The following is a 25,230-nucleotide window of genomic DNA, read 5'->3' as shown; positions in this document are numbered from 1 at the left end:
ATACATGCACCTCATAAGATAAGAGGCTATATATAATGTCTATTGAGTAAGAAACGTCAAGGTGTTTGCATTCACTGCATTAAAACTCCAGCTTTGACACCACAATTTGCTTTAAATATATCAGTTAAAATTTGAAAGCAAGCGTTTTAGTAATAATGTGAGTTTTGGATATTTTGACTGGTATTTTCCCTGCATAATATTTGCATTCATATTCAATTGGGTACAGCAGAACACATCCATATCCGATCCACTTTTTTTATATGGACGTAGTATGACTACCCCAATCCTTTAAAATGGATATGGTCCAGAAGGATACCGATCCACATCCAACTCGTTTTCAGCCCTAGGTGCAAAGACCCATCAGTGGTATGGTTCCCTTTTCAAGCCAAGCTTGGTCATTGTATGTAACCGATCGTTTGCCACACTCAATGTGACAAATATCGCAAGATTTATGAAAATCTCACTAAAATATCGTGAGAAATTAACTAAATGTTTTAAACTTTTATTTCTCGCGATATTTTTGAAATATAGAAAGATTTTTCTTAGAAACATAAATATCCCCTTTTAAACCCCAATATTTATGTTTTTATTGGCTATTTATCATTAAAAAATGTGTGTTCTTTATTTGTAATTATTTATAAAAAAATATTTTTATTGCCGAAAAAAACTCCAGATTTTTCAAAAAAATTCTATTTGTTGCAAGTTTTTGGCTGCCGATATTTTGCTATTTTTTAAACTTTTGTCAGAATGGCTACACTCAATTCTCACCACACATCTTAGTTGGAAACCATGAGATATGCGACACTGGGGCCCACACATTCAATCCCCACCGCACATCTCAAATCAATTCATCGGGAACAGTGGGAGTGGGGTCCATGCACACCTCCATCAATGGTGGAGATTGAATATAACCAAACAAATCTGCTATATACAGTACAACCTAGGTTGTCAACGGGTCAGGTACCAGACCCATCAGGGCAATGTTGTTAAAATCGGTCTGAATTGGCCAATTCAGACTGAATCCGCCCTTAGCCGATTCAAATGTCATTTCAATTCATATTTTTTAAATATTTTTAACATGTTAATTTTTTTAATATTTTATTTTTTTAATGTTTAATGACACATGTCATCTGATGTTAGAAAGTTGTCTATTCACAAACGATTTGATTCTTAGGTGTTTTTTAAGAACCGATTTGCTTAGTGAACCCATTTTAACAACCTTGCATCAGGGTGTACCCAAACCTACCCAAATAACAAATTGTTGGGTTCGGGTTCGAGTTTGGGTTTTGATGGGTCACAAAAATGAAATCCCAAACCGGGATCCACAAAATTTTAGAAGTTTACTTTTACTGAAAATACATATAAATCACTCAGGTTGGGGTTAACCCTAATATTATTCAGGTTGGCACTTTTTATGCCCATACCCAAAAATTTGAGATTCGGTTGGGTCGAATATCTGATACAAACCTCACCCATTGACAGCCTTAATGCAATCTGATCTGATTGAATTTTTAACCCTAGGTTTCTTTGGTTAAGATGGTATAAATCTTTAAGTCCATTTGTCTAATTTAAGTCTCTTTATATTATGCTTTTGTCTTGATTATCTTCTCTTGTAGTGACTACAGTAATCCAGTTCTTAATATACTTTTGAGACTACCGAGTACAAACATTGCCCAAAGATATTCGGTCCAGCCAACAGATGCATGTAGTGAAAATTTCAGGTTTTAGTCATATTTCAAGTATGGTTCGTTCGTTCTCCTAGCACTTATATGGGCTGGGCACTAGTCACTTGTCGTGATGCAAGACTGGAGTGTATAAGGATTCATTTAGATTCATTCTAGATTTTAGAGTTTTAAGATCTTCGTATTCAGAAAAATAATATTAGAGTTTTATAAATACTTGTTATGTAAGGAGGGAATTCAGGGTTGGATGATTAAACTTGCTATTTTTCTTTAATTTATGTAATTTCTTGTTTTTTGTGCATAAAAATAACATAACACAAATTTTCTCGTAAATTGAGCCCTCTCAATTTACATAAGCTCGACTCGGCCAGCTTTTATGGAACCAGTGCCGCCTGGATTGCTGAAAGATTTTTGTCCTCAACCCTGATTTTTACCTCATAGGGAGGCCTAGAGATCCAGTTCTTAGTGAGGGTTCCCGATGCGATCGTGGATTCAGAGTAGGATCCAACTTTAACAAAAGGCAAGAAGAAGAAGATTGGATGCGGATGGTTTTAGTGAAAATGGATCAATAGGATCCGTAGTTGTATTTTAGATTTGGATTCTTTTAGTTCATTTGAATATTTAGATCATATCCAAGATCCTACGTGAGTTTCTCATTTTTTCTGTAAATACTTGTTATGAGGTTCTTGAGCAGCAGAGTTGATTTGAGAATACTTATTGAGTTTTCATTGTTTTTCGTTTTTGTAGTTAGATCCCGTATGAGTAGCTACTCGTACCATAGTTTTCTTCACGAATCGAGTGTTTCTGATTTGCATCAGTTCCTTCGTTATCAAAAGAGCATTTAAAGACAGGTGAATAGAATTAGCAGCCCCCTCAAATCATTGTGGACCTTGTTTGGGCAGCCGGCCCTGCCCAACCCCATTACTGTATAGCTTATGAGAAATCATTGAAAAGATTAGAGCGATAAGAAAAGCTTACCGATCCATATTACTATCCAGCATGTCTCGATACAAGCACTTATTGAGAGAGAGGGAGAGACAGATAAAGTTGGTGACATTGTATCGTGGGATTGACAGTTACTTCTGTAAGTAAAACGCTGGATTAATCAGAGGCGTGCTAGCTGCTGCATGTTGATGGGGGTAGGAGACGGAAGGGGTTCCATTGAAGGCCTTCCTTCCAAGTATGACATTGACACGTTCCGTGGGGTGAAACGCGTCCCAGAAGATGAATGAATTACTGTCCATGCACGGCGTTTGGAAGGGCAGGCACTTTATCTGCCCCGCGTTCCGCCCTGTCCCACAGCACCCACGGTCCACAGCACTGAAACCTGCACATTCATTATCATGTACGGTCATGAAGTCATTATATGTTTGTCATCATAATAATGCATGGTCATGTGTCTGTAAATTAGGGCTGTCAACAGATCCTCTATTGGATTAAGCCACCAAACTAAAAGACTTAAAATCGGTGGCTTTGCTCTTCCTGACTTCTAGCCGGACGGAAGGTAGAGTTTGTATTGTAGTGTCAATCTTTTAGGAAATCGGTAGGGGGTGAGTGCATTCCAACGAGCGCAGGAACCTTTGGGTGGAATGGAATTAGGGACACTTGCTTGTGCTAGCCTTTGCCTGCTCGAACCACTTGTGAATTGGTCCGGTAAGAGAATTCGTTTCATAATCGAGACATGGGCAAGAAGGCCAATCCCTCTGACTATGCAATGTACTTTATTTGATGGGTGATGGGCAGTCATTTTTTCAAAAGTTTCTACCGTATCAATCTACCCTTATGTGATTCTTGTTGAAACATATACTCATTCGGGAGGTGAGTGCAAGGTGAACGATTTCAAAACGGACGCTCCTCCATTCATTAGATAGAGAAGATCACAAATCTTTTGTGATCCGCTGCCGAACCTAGGAGCTAAAATTAAATCCATGAGAACTCCCCACTTAATTTCAGCAGAAAGGGTGCCCATGGGAGGGTGGCCCGATTCCATTTCCGCGAAAAGGAAAGGTCCTAAGAGAGTGCCATGACACGCAAACACCCCCTAAATCTTGAAGGTTCCACGATGGTCTGAAATAAAGAACAATACCAAAAGAGATGTGAAGACGACCCCACATAGAAACCACACAGGCAGTACACAATCATGATGTAGAAATGTAACCCCCCTCCAATGAAGTTGTTGGAGGGGATACACTTAAAAAAAACAACAATGACGGTTTCCCCAAAAGGGGAAACCACATTATGAGAGGGGGTGAGGTTCGCGGGAGGGTGAGGGTTATCCTCACCCTGCGTGAGGGCTATAAAAGCCCTCACACAGCCCCCCTCCACCACACCTCAACGAGCGGTGGAGGGAGAGACAAAGAGAGCAAACAGAGAGAGTGAGAGAAGAGAGTTTATCGACGATGGCGATGACGACAAGGTGAGCACCCTCCTCCTTCTTTTCATCGTCTTTGTCTTCGGCGGGTTGAGGGCCGACAACCATGGCCTCCGACGAGAGTTGTAAAAAAAAAAATAGAGGGATTAAAAGAGAGAGAGAGAGACCAACCCTTCACTCTTATACAGTATGGGTATCCTTCCTATGCCTGAGGATCCCACGATTGATCCTACTTTACTCTTATACGACTCGAATGCTCCTCCTATGACCCACCTTCAGCAGACGCAAAAGAGTTTAAGGAGAGAACCAAGCTTTGGTTGGATCGAAGAGTAACATGATGACACATTTATGAATACTTAGCTTTATTTAGTTTAGTTCCTTTATTCTTTGTTTTGTTTTATTTTCTTCTTATTTGTTTAATAATATTTTATTTATGTATACTCAGATGATTAATGAAATAAAATAAAATATTTTGCGTAAATGAGTGTCATAATCGCTAACATGTGATAAAATTTTATACGAGTATAAATGAATCAAATAATGATAAGCCTATAAATGAGTCAACTAATGATAAGCCTTTTACGTGATAATTTCAATATAACATATGGGTTGTTTGACTCTATAACTATACATAGTTTCACTACCTCAACTTTTGAGAAATAGTTGTCTCTTGCACTTTCATGATTAAGTGTTTCTTACTTGATAGAAACACCTATAGGTGAGTCCACCATTGTGGACACTGTATATAAGAATCGTATAGTAAAAATAAAAAATTATGAGTTGTATATAGACTTATTGCAACTCGATTTCAAAGATATAGATGTTGTTCTTGGCATGGATTGGTTATCGAATCATCATGCCATCATTGATTGGAGAAAGAAGTGTGTCAGTTTTCAAACCCCCAATACTTCAACTTTCACATATCAGGGTGTTAAGAAACTATCAAAACCAATGATCATATCTCGCCTAAAGGACAATAAATACATTTAAGATGGATGCATAAGATTTCTGCCCTACATGAAGATCAAAAAGAGAGAAGATCTCACCTTATCTAATGTAGACATAGTTCATGAATATGTTGATATTTTTTCAGAGAAACTTACAGGCGTCCCTCCCGATCAAGAAATTGAGTTTTAAATTGATTTTGTTCAGGAAACAATGCTCATTTCAAAGGCTCCCTATCGGATGGGACCTGCGAAACTTAAGGAACTCAAGGAGCAACTGCAAGAATTATTGGAGAAAGGTTTCATTCGAACATCAGTATCTCTTTGGGGTACTCCAATTCTGTTCATCAAGAAGAAAGATGGATCATTGCGAATGTGTATAAATTATTGGCAACTGAATGCAGTGACCATCAAAAATAAATATCCATTGTCACATATTGATGATTTGTTCAATCAACTTCAAAAAACTTCATATTTCTCAAAGTTGGATCTGAGATCGGGTTATCATCAACTAAAAATTGAGAAAGAAAATGTAGTTAAGACAACATTCAGATCAAGATATGACCATTATGAATTCTTGGTGATGTCTTTTGGTCTGACTAATGCACCAGCAACCTTCATGGATATGATGAATAGAGTTTTTAGATCATATTTGGATAAGTTCGTGGTTGTATTTGTTGATGACATTCTCATTTATTCCACCACAAGGGAGCAACACGAAGAATACCTGAGGATAGTCTTGCAGATACTTAGAGAACATCAACTCTACGTAAAATTCTCTAAATGTGTATTTTGGTTGGAACAAGTATCATTCCTTGGACATATTGTTTTTAAAGATAGAATTATGGTATACCCTATGAAAATTGAAGCAGTCACTAATTGGTCTAGACCCAAGAATCCTATCGAGATTCATAGTTTCTTGGGATTAGCTGAGTACTACCGGTGATTCGTGGAAGGGTTTTTCTTATTAGCAGCTCCAATGATAAATCTCACTAAGAAAGACATAAAGTTTGAGTGAAATGACATGTGTGAGCGGAGTTTTTAGGAGATAAAAAAGTGTTTGACCATTGCTCTAGTGTTGGTCATACCTTCTGAATCTAGAGGTTTCACTATTTATAGCGATGCCTCTCATAAGGGATTGAGTTGCGTTCTGATGCAACATGGTAAGGTGATAGCTTATGGATTTTGCTAACTTAAAACACATGAAGTCAACTATCTGACGCATGACTTAGAACTTGCAACAGTCATTTTTGCCCTTAAGATATAAAAACACTATTTATATGACGAGCAATTTAAAGTTTTCATGGACCATCAAAGCCTTAAATATTTGTTTTCGCAAAGAAACTAGAACTTGAGGCAGAGAAGATGGCTGAAATTTTTAAATGATTATGATTTTGAGCTGAAGTATCATATTGGAAAAGCAAATATCGTTGTTGATGCTCTTAGCAGAAAGTCAGGAGCATTAGCTAGACTTACAGATTAGGATTTATTTTCCTTGATCGCGCATCAAAAAACAAAAGACTAATGCTTACCAGGTCGATTATTATTCGTGCAAACCACATTGAGGTCAGAATTATGGGATCAAATTAGGAAAAAGCAACCCTTAGATCTAGAGTTGGCCCAATTGAGGCATAAGATTTCGGAAGGTGAGGAGTCAGACTTCAAAGTCGATGATCAAGGACTTCTCAAATTTTGTAATAGATTATGCATTCCTAAGAATAACCAGTTCATGCATCAGTTATTGAGCGAGGTACACCACTTGAGATATGTCATTTACCCTGGCAGCACCAAAATGTATCAAAATTTGAAAGATTTATTTTTGTGGAGCGGTATGAAAAGAGATATTGCTGAATTTGTAAGCAAGTGTCTGGTGTGCCAGCAAGTGAAGATTGAACACCAACGCTCCGATGAACTACTGCAACCACTCCTCATGCTTGAATGAAAATTGACAGATATCACTATAGACTTTGTCTCAGGTCTTCCAAGAACCAAGAATGTGATGGATTCTGTATAGGTAATTGTAGACAGACTAACTAAGTTAGCTCACTTTTTGGCATGTAAAACAACTCACTCTTATGACCAGTTGGCACAATTTTTCATCAAAGAGATTGTCAGACTTCATGGAGCACCTGATTCGATTGTTTTGGATAGAGACTTGAAGTTCACGTCACGTTTCTAGCAAAGTTTTCAGGAAGCTATGGGGATGCAATACAAAATGAGTACGACATTTCACCACAGTCAGATGGACAATCTGAGCGAACTATTCAGACCCTGGAAGACATGCTACATGCATGTACCTTAGAGTATAGGACTCACAAAATGATATTCTACCTTTGTTGGAGTTTGCCTACAATAATAGCTTTCAAGCAAGTATAGGCATGGCTCCATTTGAGGCACTGTATGGTCGACGGTGTCAAACACCTTAGTGTTGGGATAAGGTCGGGAAAAGAAGATTGTTAGGGCCTAATTTAGTGCAGCGGATGACAAACCAGATGAGATTTATTCAAAAATGTCTTTTGGCAGTACAAGGTTGACATAAAAGTTATGCAGACCAAAGACGTCACTAGTTAGAATTTGAGCAAGGTGATCATGTATTTTTGAAGATACTTCTTTTAAGGGAGTGATGTGTTTCGGTCAAAGAGGAAAATTGAATCCAAAATATATTGGACCCTTCGAAATACTTGTGAGAGTTGGTCAGACAGCTTACAGACTGACTTTGCCACCTTCATTATCTCAAATTCACAACGTGTTTCACGTATCTATGTTATGAAAATATATGCTTGATCCCTCCCACATATTAGATACAGTTGAGTCAGTGTTGGAGATACAAGATAACTTAAGCTTGAGTGAGAAGCTTATAGAGATCTTAGATGCGAAAGTACAAAAACTGAGAAACAAAGAGTTATCTCTAGTATTAATTAGATGAAGTCATAACAACAATAAGGAGGCTACATGAGAGTGCAAATCGAACATCCACGAGAATTTTTCATAATTGTTTCTAGGTAAGATTCAGAACAATTCTTCTTTTAAGGAGGGTAGAATTGTAACCCCCGACGACGAAATCGTCAGAGGGGATAAACTAAAAAAAAATGATGATTTCCTCAAAAGAGAAAACCATGTTACGAGACGGGATGGGGATAAACCTCACCTTCCACAATCCGCAGGAGGGTGAGGGTTATCCTCACCCTATGTGAGGGCTATAAAATCCCTCACACAACCCCCTTCCAGTGCACCTCAATGAACGACAGAGGGAGAGATAGAGAGAGGAGAGCTTACAGATGACGGTGATAGCAGAAAGGTGAGCATCCTCCACCTTCTTATTTTCATCTTCTTTGTCTTCGGTGGGTTGAGGGCCGACAACCATGGTTGCCGGTGAGTGTTGCAGAAAAAAAAATTAGAGGGATTTTGAGAGAGAGAGAGGGTCGGTCGGTCGACCGACGCCAATGGCCGATCCCTCTATCACAGGGAGGGTTGGCCGATGCCAGCGGCTAGCCCATGCTGAGATAGGAGTAGGGAAGAGGGTTAGCTCAGAGGCCGCCCCCTTGGTCTGGGCAATACCTAGAGCAAACCGGGTTAGTCAGGGTGCAACCAAGACTGAACCTGCAGGTCTGGGTTGCACCCAGACTAAGCCAACTTAAAAAAAAGGAGGGTCGGTTCATCTTGGTGTGACCTAGACTGAATCGGGTCTTAAAAGAAACAATCTAACTGAACTAGATTGTTCTTTTTTTAAAAAAAAATTTGGTCAAAGCGGTTCTGGATGAATTGGTTCAGGTTGAGTTGGTTCAGACCAAACCAGTCTGAACAAAACCGGTTTGGATTAAACCGGGTTAGATCGAACCGATTTGGTCTGACAAAGTCTTTAATCTATTTTTTATTGGATCTTGACTAGACCAAATCTAGATTCATTCAATCTGGATAGATTCAAATTGAACCAGATTCAAATAGATCCGAGTCTGGATCCAGATCGACTGCTCTAGATCTAGAAAAGATCTGAATCTGGTTTGGATCAATTCTGGATCCAGATCAGAATTGGATCTAATTGAATTAGTTCTGGATCTAGATTAGAACTGGGTCTGGATCCACTTAGACAGTTCTTGATCTAAATGAGTTATAGAACTGGATCCAGTCAGACAACTTTGGATCCGGATCAACATTTGACCTAAATCGGGTTTGGATCATTTTCAAATTTTTAGAAATAACCAAAATACCCTTTTGGGTATCCAAGATCTATTTTGGTAAAATAGGCATAACTTTGTACCCCAAACTCAAAATTGAGTGAAGTTTAGTGCGTTATACTTGTATTGTAGAGGAGAATCTATTTGTTAATTGGTTTTGGTCAAATTAGGGATACAAAAATTAAAGTTTCATAAGTCAATTTAGGAGGAATATTTTAGTAATTCTGTAAGAGGTTTTGTGCATTAATGCGAACATGTTTGTGTAATGACCAAATCATACTGTTAGAGCATCTTGAGACTTGATTGCGACCAGAGCACAATATTCACACTTGAGGTAAGGGATATTATGAGTATTTTTTATATGTAAATAAATAATTTTACGTTGCATGTTATTATAATATTGTAAATAAATATGATTAGCATGATAGTTTTGAGTGAGACCATGACATGCATAATATTTTTGTGCTTGACATTGTGAGTTGATTTCATATACCTGTTTAGTGTGATATGTTGTTAGTTGTGGTATGTCATGCATGTTAAAAAGAGATTATATTTGTGATACCAAGTCTATATGATTATCATGCATTGTGATGAGTTTATGTAGATTGGAGTCTCATTTATTCTATTCATATTGTGTGAATAGATATATTGAGATCAACATGTATAACCTCTTAAATCCCGAAAGTGACGACCTGTGGCAAGGGCTACCTGGTTTGCGGCCAAAGTGCATCCACCATAGAGAGTGAGCCACCGGTGATTTAACGATGTAGAGACACTACATCATTGCGTGTTTAGTATGAGATAATGTGAGTCCTAATATCATCATGAGATTAAAGAGTGATATTTATCATGGTCAGTTTATGATATCACTCATGAGAGAATGAGTGAATTACGAGTTTGAGAATATGGTTCAACGTGTTGAACTTAGTTTATGACTTTGGGTTACACTCACACAGTGTTTGAGACTTTGCAAGACTATGGATGGTTGATAACCATCATGGTTAGGATGTAGCATGAATTATACCAAGATTGAGAGTCTGACCTTTCGGCTAGTTACCGGTGGGGTCCTCCTGGTAGTTTCACTGCAGTGCGTGGTGGTCCGGGTATCACTTGGAGTGTATGATTCATTGTCTGACCAACATTGTAGAATTGGAGTATTCTACGCGGGTTGCTATGCCCATAGTCAGTTATGACCAGTATAACCGACCTAGTGATAGTTTGTTGTAAGAGAGTGTTTGAGAAAGTTAATGGGGTAATTAAAATATACAAACTTATGTGGTGTGTCAAAAACTAAATTGAGACTGGGGGTTTAGAGCCCACTATAGTTGTAAGTTTAAGTGCTTTATTTGCTTATAATTATTCCTTATTGGGTTGTAGACTCACTACACTTGTTTAATTAGAACTGTAGGTTTCAGGCATGCTAGCACAAACAAGACTTGATTGACTTCTTTGACAGAGTATTTGGTAGTTTTTACTTTCATGTCATTGAACACTAGTGTATTTGTTATTTTCTTTTATTATTAATGATAAACATTGTAAAGAAAGTAAGTTATTGAAATAAGAATAAAGAAAAAAAAATTAGCCATGTTTCTCTGTGTGAACTTTGAACTATTTCCTTTAGGAAGTAATACTAACCAAACTCGGACTTCCGAGGTCTTAGATCGGGGTGTTACAGGAAACCTCTCTTCTGTAGGTTCTCGTGAGTAAGAGGATTGTCTGGATGAAGAGCAGATACACCCCTCAAGAAGAGGTTCAACACTAGGATCACACATATACATAAAAAGAGGCAACTGAGTATACCCCAAAATTAGAGTGCGCTCATCAATAATCATCAGAACTATTGTTTGGTGGTGAAAAGGCTGATTGGAATATGAACTAGTTCTTACGCCAATGCTATCAAACAACTGATGAAGAACGAACCCAATCACACGGATTTCCTCCGAACCCATATTTCAACCTAAAGTAGGCACCCATATCACCTTTGTTACGAATAACCTCCCACCACCACTTGTATGATAGTGAGATATTCTTTAAAGAGAGTGAAGGAATACCCAGGTTGCCATGGTCTTTGGAAAAAGTGACAATTGATCAACCAAGAGAAAGGATTGGGTGCAATATCATTGCACAAAAATTATGCATTAAGCACCCGATCACCATCCATCAAGTCTTGAAACCCACAACCTGACTGGCCATGTCCACAAGATGGAGGGTGATCAGGTGCTTAATGCACAAATATTTGTGCAATCATATTAAACCTGATATTTTCACAAGAGATCCCACCACCACTAAGGATGGCAATAGACCGGGGGAACGGGGTCTTGCCCCACTTGGCTCCATTTGGACTACTGGGGATTGAGGACATGAAATGAGGACGAAGGTTAAAACCAAAACTCGTGCAGAGATGGAAGCGAGGACGAACTTATGATTTTTCCCGCTCTGCCCTATCCCCGTCCTGATCCTCACCCTGCCCCATCCCCAATTCTTCTTTAGGGATGGCAATGGACCAAGGAGAAACTGAACCCCACCCTGCCTCACCCTGTTTGGGCCAGGAATGGAGGTGGGGATGGAGATTAAAATCAAAACCCGTGTGTGAATGAAGAAAGAGATGAAGGGAAATTTTTTGAAATGGCACAAGGGTAGAAACCTTGTCCTCCGCTCCCGTCCCGATCCACTGCCATCCCTAACCACCACCGATATTCACACACCAAAGGAAAGAGCGAAGCTGCTTCACTATAGCTTCTCAACTTTGATTGGCTTCCTGAAAACATATATAAAATATCACAACAAAGAGGAGAGAACCCTTAATGATAAGGGTTAACCTTTATCTTTTACAATGAACATGACACAAGAAGAAAGTGCTTCTTGAGCTTGCATAGAAAATGCATGTTATGCAGACGGTCATACTTGTATTTTTATGACAACTCTTCTATGTATTTGCGGCTTGCACTTCTTGCTATGTCACAAAGACACGTGACCGCATGACATGAGTTTGACAAGCAAATTCCATTTTTTTCGGAGAACAAGACACAAGGACAAATTTTTTAATCAATTATTTTTATATTTTAATGTTAGAAAGTGCATTTTTATTGAAACAATACTTTAAAACATTAAAATATTGTATGTTCGTCTCTCTCTCTTTCCTTTTTCATTAAGACCTCCCACCGCTCGTGTGGTTGATGCACGTCACCTTGTGTTGGGAAATTGCAGGTTCAAAACCCAATGGTATAGTTGTATAACTGGTAGGGGTCTTCCTAACCCCAGCTTGCCTTTAAAAAAAAAAACCCTCCAATTCTCAAGCTCATCGCTGTCAGATTGGGCCCTACAATCACCATGAGTGTGAGAGCATCAGCTATGCCACTCATGTTCAGGTGTTCAAAGTTTTCTACCTTTCCTCCCCCTTGCCAGTTCCTTTTCCATTTAAAAAATTATGATGCTTTTGAAAATTTCCAGCCAATAGATCGTTGACATTCTTTTTTGGTCTCTACAAATTTATTTGGTTCTCTCACTAGTATTCCAAACAACACATAACTTCCAAGCTTAGAAATATGAATTGAAGATTAACTGCTTTTCTGCATTATATATGATTAGTGATTTAACATAAAGGTTGTGAGGTAGAATATATGAATCACTTTAAAGAAAAAATATCCATCCTACCAAGGATTTGGTTGTTTCTTTTTTTCTTTTTCTTTTCTTTTGAAAAAAACAATGAAATAGGGAACTATGAAGTTATGAACAAGTCAATCTTATCGGTTCCATGATTATGCAGTGGAAAAAGAAGCATTCAATATGCTAAATTTACAAGGATTCTTGTGTGAATATGTTGATCAAATGGTCCTATGAACTATGTTAGAATCTTGGTGGTTTAAGGGATTGGCCTTATCATCTTTAGGTCGGTTAGGCACCTAACTTTTGCTTTCAGAGTAACCATCATTGTCTAGGGATGGCAGTAGACCGGGGCGGGGGCAAGGTCTCCAGCCATGCCCCGTTTCAAAATCTGAACCTTCATCCTCGCACGCGGATGGATTTTAACCTCCATCCCCGTTTTATGTCCTCCATCCCCGGTCCAAACGGGGGTAAGGCAGGGTGGGGCCCTGTTTCCCCTCGGTCTATAGTCATTCCTTAAAAAATTGGAGATGGGGTAGGATGGAGAAAGGCAGGGATTGAGACAAAGCGGGGTGGGGGAAAGCATAAGTCCATCTCCGCCTCCATCCCCGCACAGGGATAGATTTTAACCTTCATCCCTGCCTCCATCCCTGTTTCATGACCTTCATCCCCGGTCCAAGCGGGGCGTGGCTGGGCGGGCGGGGCCCCGTTGTCCCTCAGTACCCTGCCATCCATATCATTGTCTTGAGTTTGATTGTTAAAAGGGACCCACCTAGTAAAAGAGATACTTGGACCAAAGTGAGCTACATAAGATAGAAATGGCTAACTGGAGTTAAGACCAAAGCGAGAGCCATCCCACAGTATGCAGTAGGCGGTTGAATATGTTGGCTATAGGGCATGGTGAATTCTTCGAAACAGGGCGGCGTAATGGCCAAACCTTATACACTAGGACCTTTTAGCCTATTGGTTAGTCTCTTAAACAACTATCAGACTGTTTCTTACCGGGTTCTGTTATTTTCTTGAGTTGTGCAAATTTGGATGGGCTTTGATCAAAAGAGATAGAAACCAATTTGGTTGCAACTCCACAAATGTGATAAAGTGTAAAACTCCACGGTGGGGAAGATAAACATAAAAAATAAACAACTTTCGAAAATCTTGGGGAAGACGGTTCCGCCATTTTCGGAACCGTCTCCCCGTCACATTGCAGGGGGTGAAGATAAACCTCACCCCCCATGATTGTCGGGTGGGGTGAGGTTTATCCTCACCCACCGTGAGTCCTGTCCCACTCGACAAGAGAGAAACATACAATGAGAGAGTTGACAGAAAGAGAAAGAAAATTTAATAGAGGGAGGAGGAGGTCTCTCGGTGAGGCGCTACCTGAGTGTCACCGCCAGAGGTGGTAAACCCTCCTCATTTTACTGTTTTTCTTTTTTGTTTTATGAGAAAGGCCAACATATACCAACATCATTGGAGAGAGAGAGAGAGAGAGAGAGAGAGAGAGAGAGAGAGAGAGAGAGAGAGAGAGAGAGAGAGAGAGAGAGAGAGAGACGACAACTTGAGGTTGTCAGTGACCTCAGCTTGTGCAGGGGTTTTTGTCAGACTATCGACTCAATCTGAGAGTAAACCAGACTGAGTTAGGTCTATTTTGATCGACTGGGTCGCCCAGACTAAACCATCTTAGAAGAAAAAAGCTGATCGAACAAATCGATTCGACTGAAACGAGACCGATTCAAGTTTGACTGAGATCGACTTGGTCCAGGTTCAGTCTAGACTGAGTCTGGTAAATGTGTAAAAAAAGGTCATTTAATCGACCGAATTGGTCTAAAATGAACTAGACTTAGTTGGTTTGACTGAACCGGTTTCGGGGTTGGGTCTGACAGAGTCTCAGTTTCCTTGTTTTGGGTCTAGATTGAACTGGACCAGACTGAGTCTAGGTCCAGTTTGATCCAATTGATATCGATTGGTTCAGGTTGGATCAAACCCAAACTGAATTGGGTTTGGATTTAGTGTATAGATAGTTGGATCAGTTTTAGATCCAGAATATAACTGGATTTGGATCTAGTCCATAGCTAGATGGATCAACCTTGGATTTAGATTAGAACTAGATCTGGATCCAATCCATAGTTAGATAAATTAGTTCTGGATCCATATTAGAATTGAATTTGAATTCAGTTTTCTAGTTTTGAATCAATATCAAAACTGAGTTTGAATCCAGTTTGTGTCTAGTTTGATTAGTTCTAAATTCAAACTGTGATTAAACATATCAATTCTGGATTCAAAACTGAACTAGACCAGTTATGGTTCTTGAACTGGATCAGTTCTGGTTGCTGATTGAACCAGTCCAGTCTATCTCTGATTGGGATAGAACTAGACCATTCCAATCTGTTTACAGTTAGAACAATTTTGGTCTAGTTCAGTTATACCAAACTAGATATGGATCTACATTATTTAGTAAGCATATCCAAAATGAATTTTAGAGAGTTTAAATGGGTCTGAACCTAAACCCAGTTAGGTTCAGACTAGATTATGTTTAACTCGGATTGAGCTCAGTCTATCCTTATCTGAGCCATGTGAAATCGTAGAGAGTTGAAATGATCAAATTACCCTTGCGTGTGCGACCTGATATCAAGTTATTAAAATGAGCGTAACTTTGTACCCCAAACTCCTAATTGAGTGAAGTTTGGTGTGTTGAATTTGTATTAGAAAGAAGAATCTGCCTATTCTATGGTTTTGACCAAACTAGAGGCACAAAACTCAAGGTTTGACAGAAACCTCAAAAATGATATTTTAATAATTTTGATAAAGTATAAAGAATGTTTAATTATTAATATAAACATGCTTGTGTGATGATCAAATTCTATTATTAGAGATACGTAAGACTCGATTACAGACTAGAGTGTAACATTTGCATTTGAGGTAAGAGAAATTATAAGCATTTTAGTTAATAAAATATTGTATGTTGATGTATTTATGAATTAGACTACATGAAATTATGCTTACTTAAAAGGATAGTTGTATTCTAATGAACTTGCAATTGCATATTAGAGATACACTTTTCTTGTGATTAGAGAATTAATGCCTATGAATTAGTTCTAATGCCATAAATGATTTCACATATATGTGATACTTCATTATGAGTTGCATATATTGAATTATTGTATTTTAGATGAAATATATACTTGAGTTTATGAAGAACTTAGTGATACATGCATGAGAACATAGTCCTTGAGATGAGATTTGAGTCTCATATTAGTTAGAACGGTGCTACTGTGACTTGAAGTACTTTAACATGCTAAAACCCCATAAATTATTGTTGGGTGATGGGTGAAAATGGCTACCTGATGATCATCAGAGTGAGAGTCGCCACTGTTGATGACCTCAAGATTTAGAGGCTACCTGATGATCGTCAGAGTCATCACTGTTGAGGACCTCAGTATTTATAGATGTAGAGAGACTATATCTCTAAATGCTTAGAAAACTGGTGAACCTTAAAACCCTAGGATTGTTTCTTGAGAATACTTGATTGAGAATGTCCCTTAAGAACACTTGTTGGAAGACAATGAGTATGAACTTAGTGAGAGTTTATGTGAATGTATGAGATGCATATTATATATGTCATAGAAAATTTTAGGGTTTCACTAAGAGAATTGAGACTCTAGAGTTAGATTAAGATGTAACATGCACAACGAAAACCTTGGAGCAAGTATAATACTCGATTACTAACTTGCCGGTTCTCTACTGAGGATCTTATATTGCAATGGATAGAGACAAAGGTTCATAGCCTGGCCAACACCATAGAATTGGAGTATTCTACATGGGTTTCTATGCCCACAGTAGACTATTACCAATATAACCCAGATAGATAGTGGTTAGCATTAAGAGAATGCTAACTTGTGAATAGAGTAAAAAAATAGAGAAATTTAAAAGACACAAACATGTATTGTGTGATCGAAAATATCTGAATCGCTTTTGCTTGTAATTTATTTCTTACATAGTTTTAGATTCACCCCCTTTTAATTATTATAATTGTAGGTTCCAGGTGGCTTTGTGGGATAGGACTTGGTGTAGGATCAACCTTTTTGAGGATGTAGGTGGCTTTGTCTTCTAATAGAACAATTTTCTCTTTCTTCTTTATTTATTGAACTTGAGAGGTGATGCCTCGTTTGGATGATAGCTTTTATAGCTTATATGAGATTTCTTTATTTGAATTTATTTGATGATCATGAAGTTGAAAAAAAAAATGGTATCATATTCGGTATTTTCTTTTGTGAACCCATGAACCTGGAGATCAAGGTGTTAGACAAGGTGGCTGCAAAGCTCAAATTCTTGGATTCATGAGAGAGTAGAGCTGAAGGTCATGAGTCCCGAGCGTGCAAAATTCTGGACTGGTAAACTTTTCCAGTTTCCCTTGTTCAAATAAAACATCTGCCCCATAAGAAAATCTGCTGAGTTACTGGGTTTCCTTATTGTGAATGGAAGCTTTTATTGATTTTTTCGTGTTTTTTGTGGAATGAAATGACCAATTTTCAATGTATATGTTTCGGACTTGACCGTTTGATAACGGACTTTCTGTTCTATCTAGCCTCTCTTGCTGCCATTTGCAGCGAGAGGCTGAATTTGACATTGCAATACTAATTGGTGAGCTATTCTATAATTGGGTTTTCCTACAATTGTGAAACATATAAACCACAAAACTAGCTTGCAGATGTAATGGCCTTGCAAAATGCTCACAGAAAATACTTGCAGAGCTATTTATTCCAAATCTAGCAATCTCATTTTTTATTTATGATGATTTCTTGATTTCTCTTACAAAGCAGAAAAAGTGACCATGACAAACATGATGCTTTGTTTTGAATCATGGAAATTTGGTGGAATTCTTAATTACTTGCTGGTCTAGATTTGTTTTTCTGAGATTTTGAACTGAAGGGGGACAATAACATCTGCTTCTAGTAGCTCTGTTACCTTGGGTGGTCGAGTGTATTTGAAGAATCTATCTCCCAGTTAAATTGCAAAAAGATGGTCTTGAATTTTGGGAGTTGGTGGTGGACATGGATTTTATCTTTAAAGGAATTACTTTGATTTGGAAGTACAAGAATGTGGTTGCTTGATCAGCTCTTCTGATCATGAACTCTTTTACCAAATCATCATGAACACACTATCTTAAGAGCACTATATTTGTCAGCTGTAAATGGTGAAGCTTAGTTCTTGGTTGAGCATCATGGTGAAAAGATGATCCCTATAAGTTTCTTGTAATGGAGATTTTGAAAGCTCTAGATCTGATCAAAGGCTAATGTTGAAAACTTGCATGTTCTATAGGTTGTTCTTATTCTCTTCATAATAAGTATGAAGCAGAACAAATAAAGAGTTATTTTTCGATTCATCCTTCTTCGCAAGGCGCGCCTCTATGCCATTCATCGTCAATTGACAGCAACCAACAAATGCCTTCTTGTTTTTATCATGCACTTTTAAGTGAACCATCACTAGCTAACACCGCAAATTTCAAGGTGCCATATTTGTTTAGAGTGAACAGCCCCTGTGGCACCTTGGACTGATTAGTATTCAGGGTACCTTGAACCTGACACCTCCCTCTTGAAAGAACAACGGGTACGCATTGTCTTCAATCTTCATAGCCATCATTCATTCAGTTGCTTCAGTCTTTGGCCAAGGTTTATGGCCCATATTTTTGAGTACTGAAACAAAGATGTTAAGAGGCCGATGCCAAAATACAAGTTTAGTCGGTTTTAATAGGCTGGCTATCTCTGTGTGAAAGATTACTGGCTGTTTTGGGAGGCTATGCCAGTCTTATTTCCATTGGTTGTTTGTTTCATTTTTTTAGATTGGCAACCCAAACTTTTCATTTTCTCGACTTTTTCCTTGACAAAAAAACGAAATCGATATAGATTGTTATAGCCCTTGACACTTGAATCTCCTTTGATGTTCCTTGCTGAATATATGGATGGTTTGTAGCTGTAGCATCTCAACCAAAGGATGTTGGTTTTGAATATCCCTACTTGCTGTGTGTGTGTGCACCTGAACATGCTTGTACATGAGAGAGAGAGAGAGAGAGAGAGAGAGAGAGAGAATTACATGCATATGGAGTCAGACAAATTACATAGCCAAACTATTAATATGATGAGTCCACACCATGCTAATAATACGGGATATAGTAAACAGAAAATAGCGTCCAGTAACCTAAGTTAAAGTCATTACACTTGAAATATTTTGTTAGGAATCGTTAGTGGATATGGAATGTCTTCCATCATTTGGACCACATCGTAGAAGCCAGTTTGCTCCTCCAGCTGCAAGATAGAAGATTCTCATTGTTGGTTTTTCCCTGACTAAAGTGTAAGACGACTAAAATTTCCCACTTAATGAACAGGTAAGGATCTGCCTAACCCCAGCTTCATTATAAAAAAAACTACTACTCAATAAAGCTGGTATATAATGATGACACAGGACACTGCCTGTTCGAGGTTTAAGTCAGAGAGCACAGTGAGTACCTTCCCTTGGAGAAGCTCGTTTGCTGACTTGAGTATCTCCTCCTTCAAAAGCAAGACACGTTTCATCGCTTATTAATGCCGCAGATTGGTATAAAATGTCACGATAAATTGGGTAAAAAATTGCAATCGTCACAAGAAAAAGCTGTTAGCGCACATTTATAATACTTTCACAATCTTTGAATGAGTAACTGTCTCCTGGTTGTAACAAATTACAAGGAACAACAATATAGGTACACTACTATTGCACCATGTGTATGTGTGTGCATGGTCTCTCTCTCTCTCTCTTCTTAGTCCACTTTGATTATCCCACAGGTTATTGAATTCAAATATGCAACCATGCTTGGGTAAGCCCTATACCACTTGGTCTGCCTAAGTGGTTGATCCGGTTCCCGAGCATTAGAGGGCCGAGAGGCAAGCCGTTGGGACAAAGGTGGTGGGGGCATCCGGGTCGGCGTAGCCAAATGCCTAGCCAGAAGCACAAGGATCAAAGCGGGGACAGAATCAATCAGGTTTGAGGAAACTTGAACAACTCTTTGTTTTTCAAAGACATTTCTAGTTTTGGCATGGGAAACCAGTTACTGGCGATTTTCATCTAAAGGAGTGATCGGGCGGACCATTTGTGCTCGAGGGGTGTGTCACTCTTCATACGAGGTCAATCTCCCCATCTAATTAGGACATCATATGTGTGGGAATTAGGGTGATGCTCTTATTGAGATGGGGAATACAGCCTCCTTTTCTTTTCTTTTCTTTTCTTTTTGTGGATTCCAATTCCAGGTAGGTAAATTTTTTGCAGCTTTTAGACTTTTGGGACACCATGAGATTTTGACCATGTGCCTGAGAGAATGTGACTTAGTATATTACATTTTTCCTAATCTGGTATGTGCAAGGGTTACATTGTTATGTAAAGTCTGATCACATGGACCAACGGGGGCTCCGCTTGTCTTGGTAGGAGCAGCCAGTGCATGTCAGCTTGTGTTGGGATGTTGCAGGTTCAAAACCCAATGATATTTTTTTGAGAGGAAAGGCAGTTCAGCTTTATTGATTCGCATACAAAGAAATACTAATAAGGCTCAATACAGAATAATACAAATTAAGTAACCCTGGGCGAACGCCAGAAGATGAAAAATCACTGGCTGCCCTCAAAGGAGGTCAGGGGATCATACTAAAGCTGTAAGGCTTGAGGCAGCTCTCTGCCCTGGTTTAGCCTCATCCACTCTAGGCACTCCCTGCTAATGCGAAGTTAGACCAGCTTCAAAACCCAATGGTATACTTGTATAACTGGTAGGGGTCTGCCTAACCCCAACTTGCCTTCCAAAAAAAAAAACGTCTGATCACATGGCTCTAGGCACATCTTTAGCTTTTGGCCCTACGTTTGGCTTCCATTTATCACTAAATTACATGATAAAAGGCAGAAACAAGAGCCAAGGTGGTGACAGATACCTACCGTTCTCTTTTGTTATCTATATGGATTTTCTTTTCCTAGTTTGCTTCCTTATGCAGTGTTATAGATATACATAACTTGGACCATATTTTTTTTTATAGGATTAGGAACCCTCATCGAGAACCAGGTCACTTATGAGGTAAACCCCAGGTGGAGTCACCGATACCCAAGCCTTTACAGAGTCCATCAGTTAAAGGCACTCGATGAGTCGAATCTGAGATGAAGGGGTCAGCACCTTCTCCCCAGGCACACCGCCACACGAGCTACACAGGCGGGTGTAACTCATTCTGGGTCTTTCACATGAATCCTTCTCCTCCAATCATTTCTATCCAATGCCATGTCCTCGGTGAGGTTCAAAGCATTCATGTCCTTTCCTACCACCTCCATCCATGTCTTCCTAGGCCTACCCCGACCTCTTTTAACTAATATATTTTCTCATTTCTCCATCCTTTTAACTGGAGCATTATTAGGCATTCGCCAAATATGTCCAAACCACCATAAACGATTCTCTCTCATCTTATTTTCAATGGGTGCAACGCCTACCTTCTTACGTATCTCCTCGTTCCGAATCTTATCTTTTATTGTATTTCCACACATCCATCTCAGCATACGCATCTTAGCTACACTCATTTTTTGAATATGATGTCTCTTGGCAGCCCAACATTATGTACCATTTTTTGAATGTTAAAGAAAAAAATATGAATTTCAAATATTGTATTTTTGAGAAAATGAAATTTATTTCATTTTCAACTAGAACCTTTGTTTCAACGAGACCTTTTGAATTGGTGCACTCAGATGTATGGGGTCCATCTCCAGTTATATTTAAAGGAGGTTATTCATATTATGTAACATTCATTGATGACTTTATTAGGTATGTATGAATTTATTTTCTTAATTTTAAATCAAAGGTTTTCTCCTTCTTTAAAGAATTTTGCATAAAAGTAAGATTGAAGTGTGAAACTAGTTGCAAATTGGTGATGCTTTGAAAGATCCGAGAAGCTATAAGATAGAAATAGATGGAAAAGAATAAGCAGAGGAAACCTTGTTTTTCAGCAGTTGTATCTCTTGAAACATGATGTCATTCTGAAATATAAACAAAGTGATAGTAAACATAAAATTTGCAGACTATGCTTTGCTAAATTATATAAACAAACAGGCAGGGCTTATTCACCTTGGCCGAGCGTATGTGACAAATCCATAGCTCGAGATACCTTTCCAGCAAGTGCAGTTCGTCAAGCGTCATATTTCCTGTTCCCCCTCCGAACATGTAACTGTAAGAAATGTTGATCCGTTGATAAACATAACTGCAAAGACAACAAAAAAATTCCAAGGGGGGGTGGCGTAGTGGGATTGTGCCTTGGCTATTAAATGGGTGGTCAAGGTTCGATTTTTGTCGGTGTCACCCCCTTGCACAAGCCAACTCCCAGCATAGGCCCTGGGCGCGAGAGTCCCTGGGGCCGGGGTCGATCTTTGATCTACTTGCTACCAGGCTTTGGGTTTCTCAGTGTAACTAAATCGAAAAAAAAGGAGACGAGACATACCTCTCTCTCTCTCTACACAAAAAATACCATCCTATCCTATACGTTTAGGTAAAAGAAAAACTAATTAAGAATACATCTGCTTTGGTCACAAGTATGATGAGCTACCATATACTTGAGAAAGTCCAAGATGTGATTGTTTGTCACAGGGTCAGTCTTGTGACCCACTTTCTCAGGTTTACCAGAAAGGAACGTTTTCAAGGGAGAAACAGTCAGTAATTGCATTTCCCCATGTTTCGAAAACTTGAAAAAGTGAAAGTGCTATGATTGTGATTTGCAATGACAGGATCTTGAGAAAATCCAACTTTCATGGGGCATTGCAAACGTGCCACGTTTGCTACTCCATGTGAAAGTGGGATTTTCTCAAGTTGTGATTATATATCACAACCACACAACTTTCACAGAGCAGCACAAACATGTGAAATGTTGAATCTCAGAGTGAGGAATCACAAACTGTAATTTTATACACCTTCTAACCTGTGAAAATTGGTCACAAGTATGAACCTGTGACCAGGAATCAAGGGTTGAAGAATCACAGCTGAGAATCACATTCACAGCTGTGATTAAAATACACAGTCTAACTGAGGATGGGAAAAGAAAAAGAAGTTCAACAATTGTAAGGATGATGACACCCACACCTCCTGAATACTTTACGAGTCTTTTAAAGGTTGGTCGCAATAGAAGATGGCACTGATTTTGCATATAGATTTTGAAGTGACAATCTTTGTAGGAATTTACCTGAGACCCTTCTGCAATAACTGTATCTCTTGCTTCATCATTGATATCTCCTGCTCGGACTCCTGTGGTAACATACATGTTTATAATAAGCACCATATTTCTTTAACTAGACAACATTTTGTAACCTATAAAACTAAACTTCTCTTTTCGGAAAACCCGGTTATATGGACACCATTTGTGTGCGCTTGATGAACTTGACATGATGCATCCTCTCATTTAATTGGTATATACATCATCTTAATTAACTAAAAATTTCTTAATTGTGCTTCAAAATACAATTGCTAAGCTAGTATTGTGATCCTTGTCAAAATGCTTGGTTAACCAAAATAACTACAGTATGGCAGTGATGTTCAATGGTTGGCCACTGTTTTCATCCTTCCACAAATAAAATTGGTGAGGAGCTTTCAACTTGGGTCATGTGTAACCACAAATTTTTCCTGGGGGCTACAGCACTCCTTAAAAGACTGTTTACATGTTCTGTGTGCATGTTGATAGTACTTTTTTTCCTTTTGTTTATTACAAAGAGAAACTGCACTTGAGATCAGAGACCTGGCTGTGCTGCTCTTAGCCTGCCATACCTATGGTTACGGCTCGATGGGCGCAAGACTCCATGGGCACCCAGGGAGCCAGATACTTTGCCTTGCGGGCGGAAGGGGCTGCGCATACAAGGACTCAAAACCTGGGGTAGGGAAAGTTATCCCTATCCATGAGCCAAGACCACGTGGGCGACCAGATCGGTTCCACTCATTCCCTATGTCATCCCTATCTTCATACCCCTTCTTGGGATTTCATTGATGCAAGTTGTTTTTTGATCAATTGGATTCTGCAGATGTGATTACATCATTTATTTAGTGAATATTGACATTTAAATCGCCAAAATGGGTTAGTGTAGTTGGAACAGGCCTCGGCTGTCATTCGGGCAGTCGGGGTTCGATTCCCATGGGCGTTATTCCTCTTGCAGTAGGTAAGCCGAAGCTGGTGGCTCCCTGGGGTCGAGGGGTGCGCCTGGGTTTACATCCCAGCCCATCTGGGATGGTTTCCCTGCCCTTCATAGAAAAAAAATGCCAAAATCTAACTTGTGTGCAGGATATTTTGGCTATTAAAAAACCAACGGTTGAACAAATACAAAACTTTGTGATTAATTTAAAAAGTCACATTTTTTTCGTTGAAAATTTATGATCCAATTGAGTCTTCTTATTAAATCGACAATGCTGAATCCATCTATAGGGTCAGATTTGATCAAAAGAACTTGCATCATAAGATTTAAGAGAGGGGTATGACATGGGGTGGATGAAACGAAACTGCCTGGGCGATGCCTTGGGGTTTCGTTGTGATTGTACTTTGCCCGTGTGTTTGTGTGTGTGTGTGTGGTCTGCACGCATGCCAGTCTATGTAAGCAGCCCCTCACCAAGTACTACTAACTTTTAAAATGTATGGTCTACTGAATTAATGTATAGCATATATAACTCTAGCCCACACGTCTCTAAGGTATCAAACATACCTTGGCAACATTTGCTTCACCTTCCTCCCCATGTGCCCTATGAGTTGATTTCAGGTACCTCTCAATCAGTCCTTGCATAGAGCTTTCATGATGTCAAAAAGTTTGTTAGTATAAACAGGAATTTTGAATCACAATACAAGATATAATTGGTTATATTTCATGCTGCAAAACGTGTTCTATACTAAGTGCTTGATGAATTACTAACTAAACAATTTATCTTACTAGTTAAAGACCAAGGAACATTGACTAACCTCTTGGTGGCAAGCTCATAAAGCTTCCCATGGGTGGAGAAGATGATGAGGCCAATATCAGCATCACACAGTACAGAGAGCTCCTTAGCCTTCTTCAGCAGCCCAGCTCGCCGCTTGCAGAAAGTGACTTGGCGGTGCACAGGGTTCTCGATGTGTCTCAGTTGCACCTTGCCGCGAGCCATGGTTGGTGTGTACACAGACAACCTTCCACTAGTTTAGACTAGCTTCGAGGCTGCTGCTGCTGCTTCTGTGTTTCCACACTCACTACAAGCACAACTTAATTTGGAGAAAGCTTAAGGGGGGTTAATATAGCAGTTCATATATACCTCATCACAGTGAGGAATAGTTTATGCTAACAACTTTTGCAAATCAATATTCTTGACATCATGGCTGTGTTTGAACCTTTAGGCGTCTCTTTATAATGGATAGCTGTTTCTAGGGCCCCAGCTACTGTCATTTTTGTGTCATTGTTATTCTCTCTCTCTC

General features: G+C 39.0%; 1 protein-coding gene across 1 annotated transcript; it reads right to left on the bottom strand.

Moving 5' to 3' along the window:
* Window positions 1-18,849: 18,849 nt before the first annotated feature.
* On the bottom strand, window positions 18,850-24,942 carry LOC149817335 (agamous-like MADS-box protein AGL12). The gene is made up of 7 exons (XM_089987688.1): window positions 24,745-24,942; window positions 24,494-24,575; window positions 22,993-23,054; window positions 21,888-21,987; window positions 21,758-21,799; window positions 19,276-19,317; window positions 18,850-19,074 (listed from the first exon to the last, which is right to left on the bottom strand). Exons 1-7 carry the CDS (start codon window positions 24,924-24,926, stop codon window positions 18,982-18,984), a joined length of 603 nt encoding a protein of 200 aa, XP_089843814.1. The 5' UTR covers window positions 24,927-24,942; the 3' UTR covers window positions 18,850-18,981.
* Between the last annotated feature and the right edge of the window lie 288 nt (window positions 24,943-25,230).

The sequence above is a fragment of the Nuphar pumila genome, chromosome 14, assembly GCF_984573655.1.
Source record: "Nuphar pumila chromosome 14, dmNupPumi1.hap1.1, whole genome shotgun sequence".
NCBI lineage: Eukaryota > Viridiplantae > Streptophyta > Magnoliopsida > Nymphaeales > Nymphaeaceae > Nuphar > Nuphar pumila.
This window is presented reverse-complemented; position numbering and strand designations above follow the sequence as displayed.

Bases quoted from the DNA above. Each gene is read 5' to 3' on its own strand.
- LOC149817335 (XM_089987688.1), bottom strand. From the start codon at position 24,926: ATGGCTCGCGGCAAGGTGCAACTGAGACACATCGAGAACCCTGTGCAC. The intron at 24,576-24,744 runs GTTAGTCAATGT...ACATCATGAAAG, and splicing joins TATGAGCTTGCCACCAAGAG to CTCTATGCAAGGACTGATTG. The intron at 23,055-24,493 runs GTATGTTTGATA...ATGTTACCACAG, and splicing joins GTGAAGCAAATGTTGCCAAG to GAGTCCGAGCAGGAGATATC.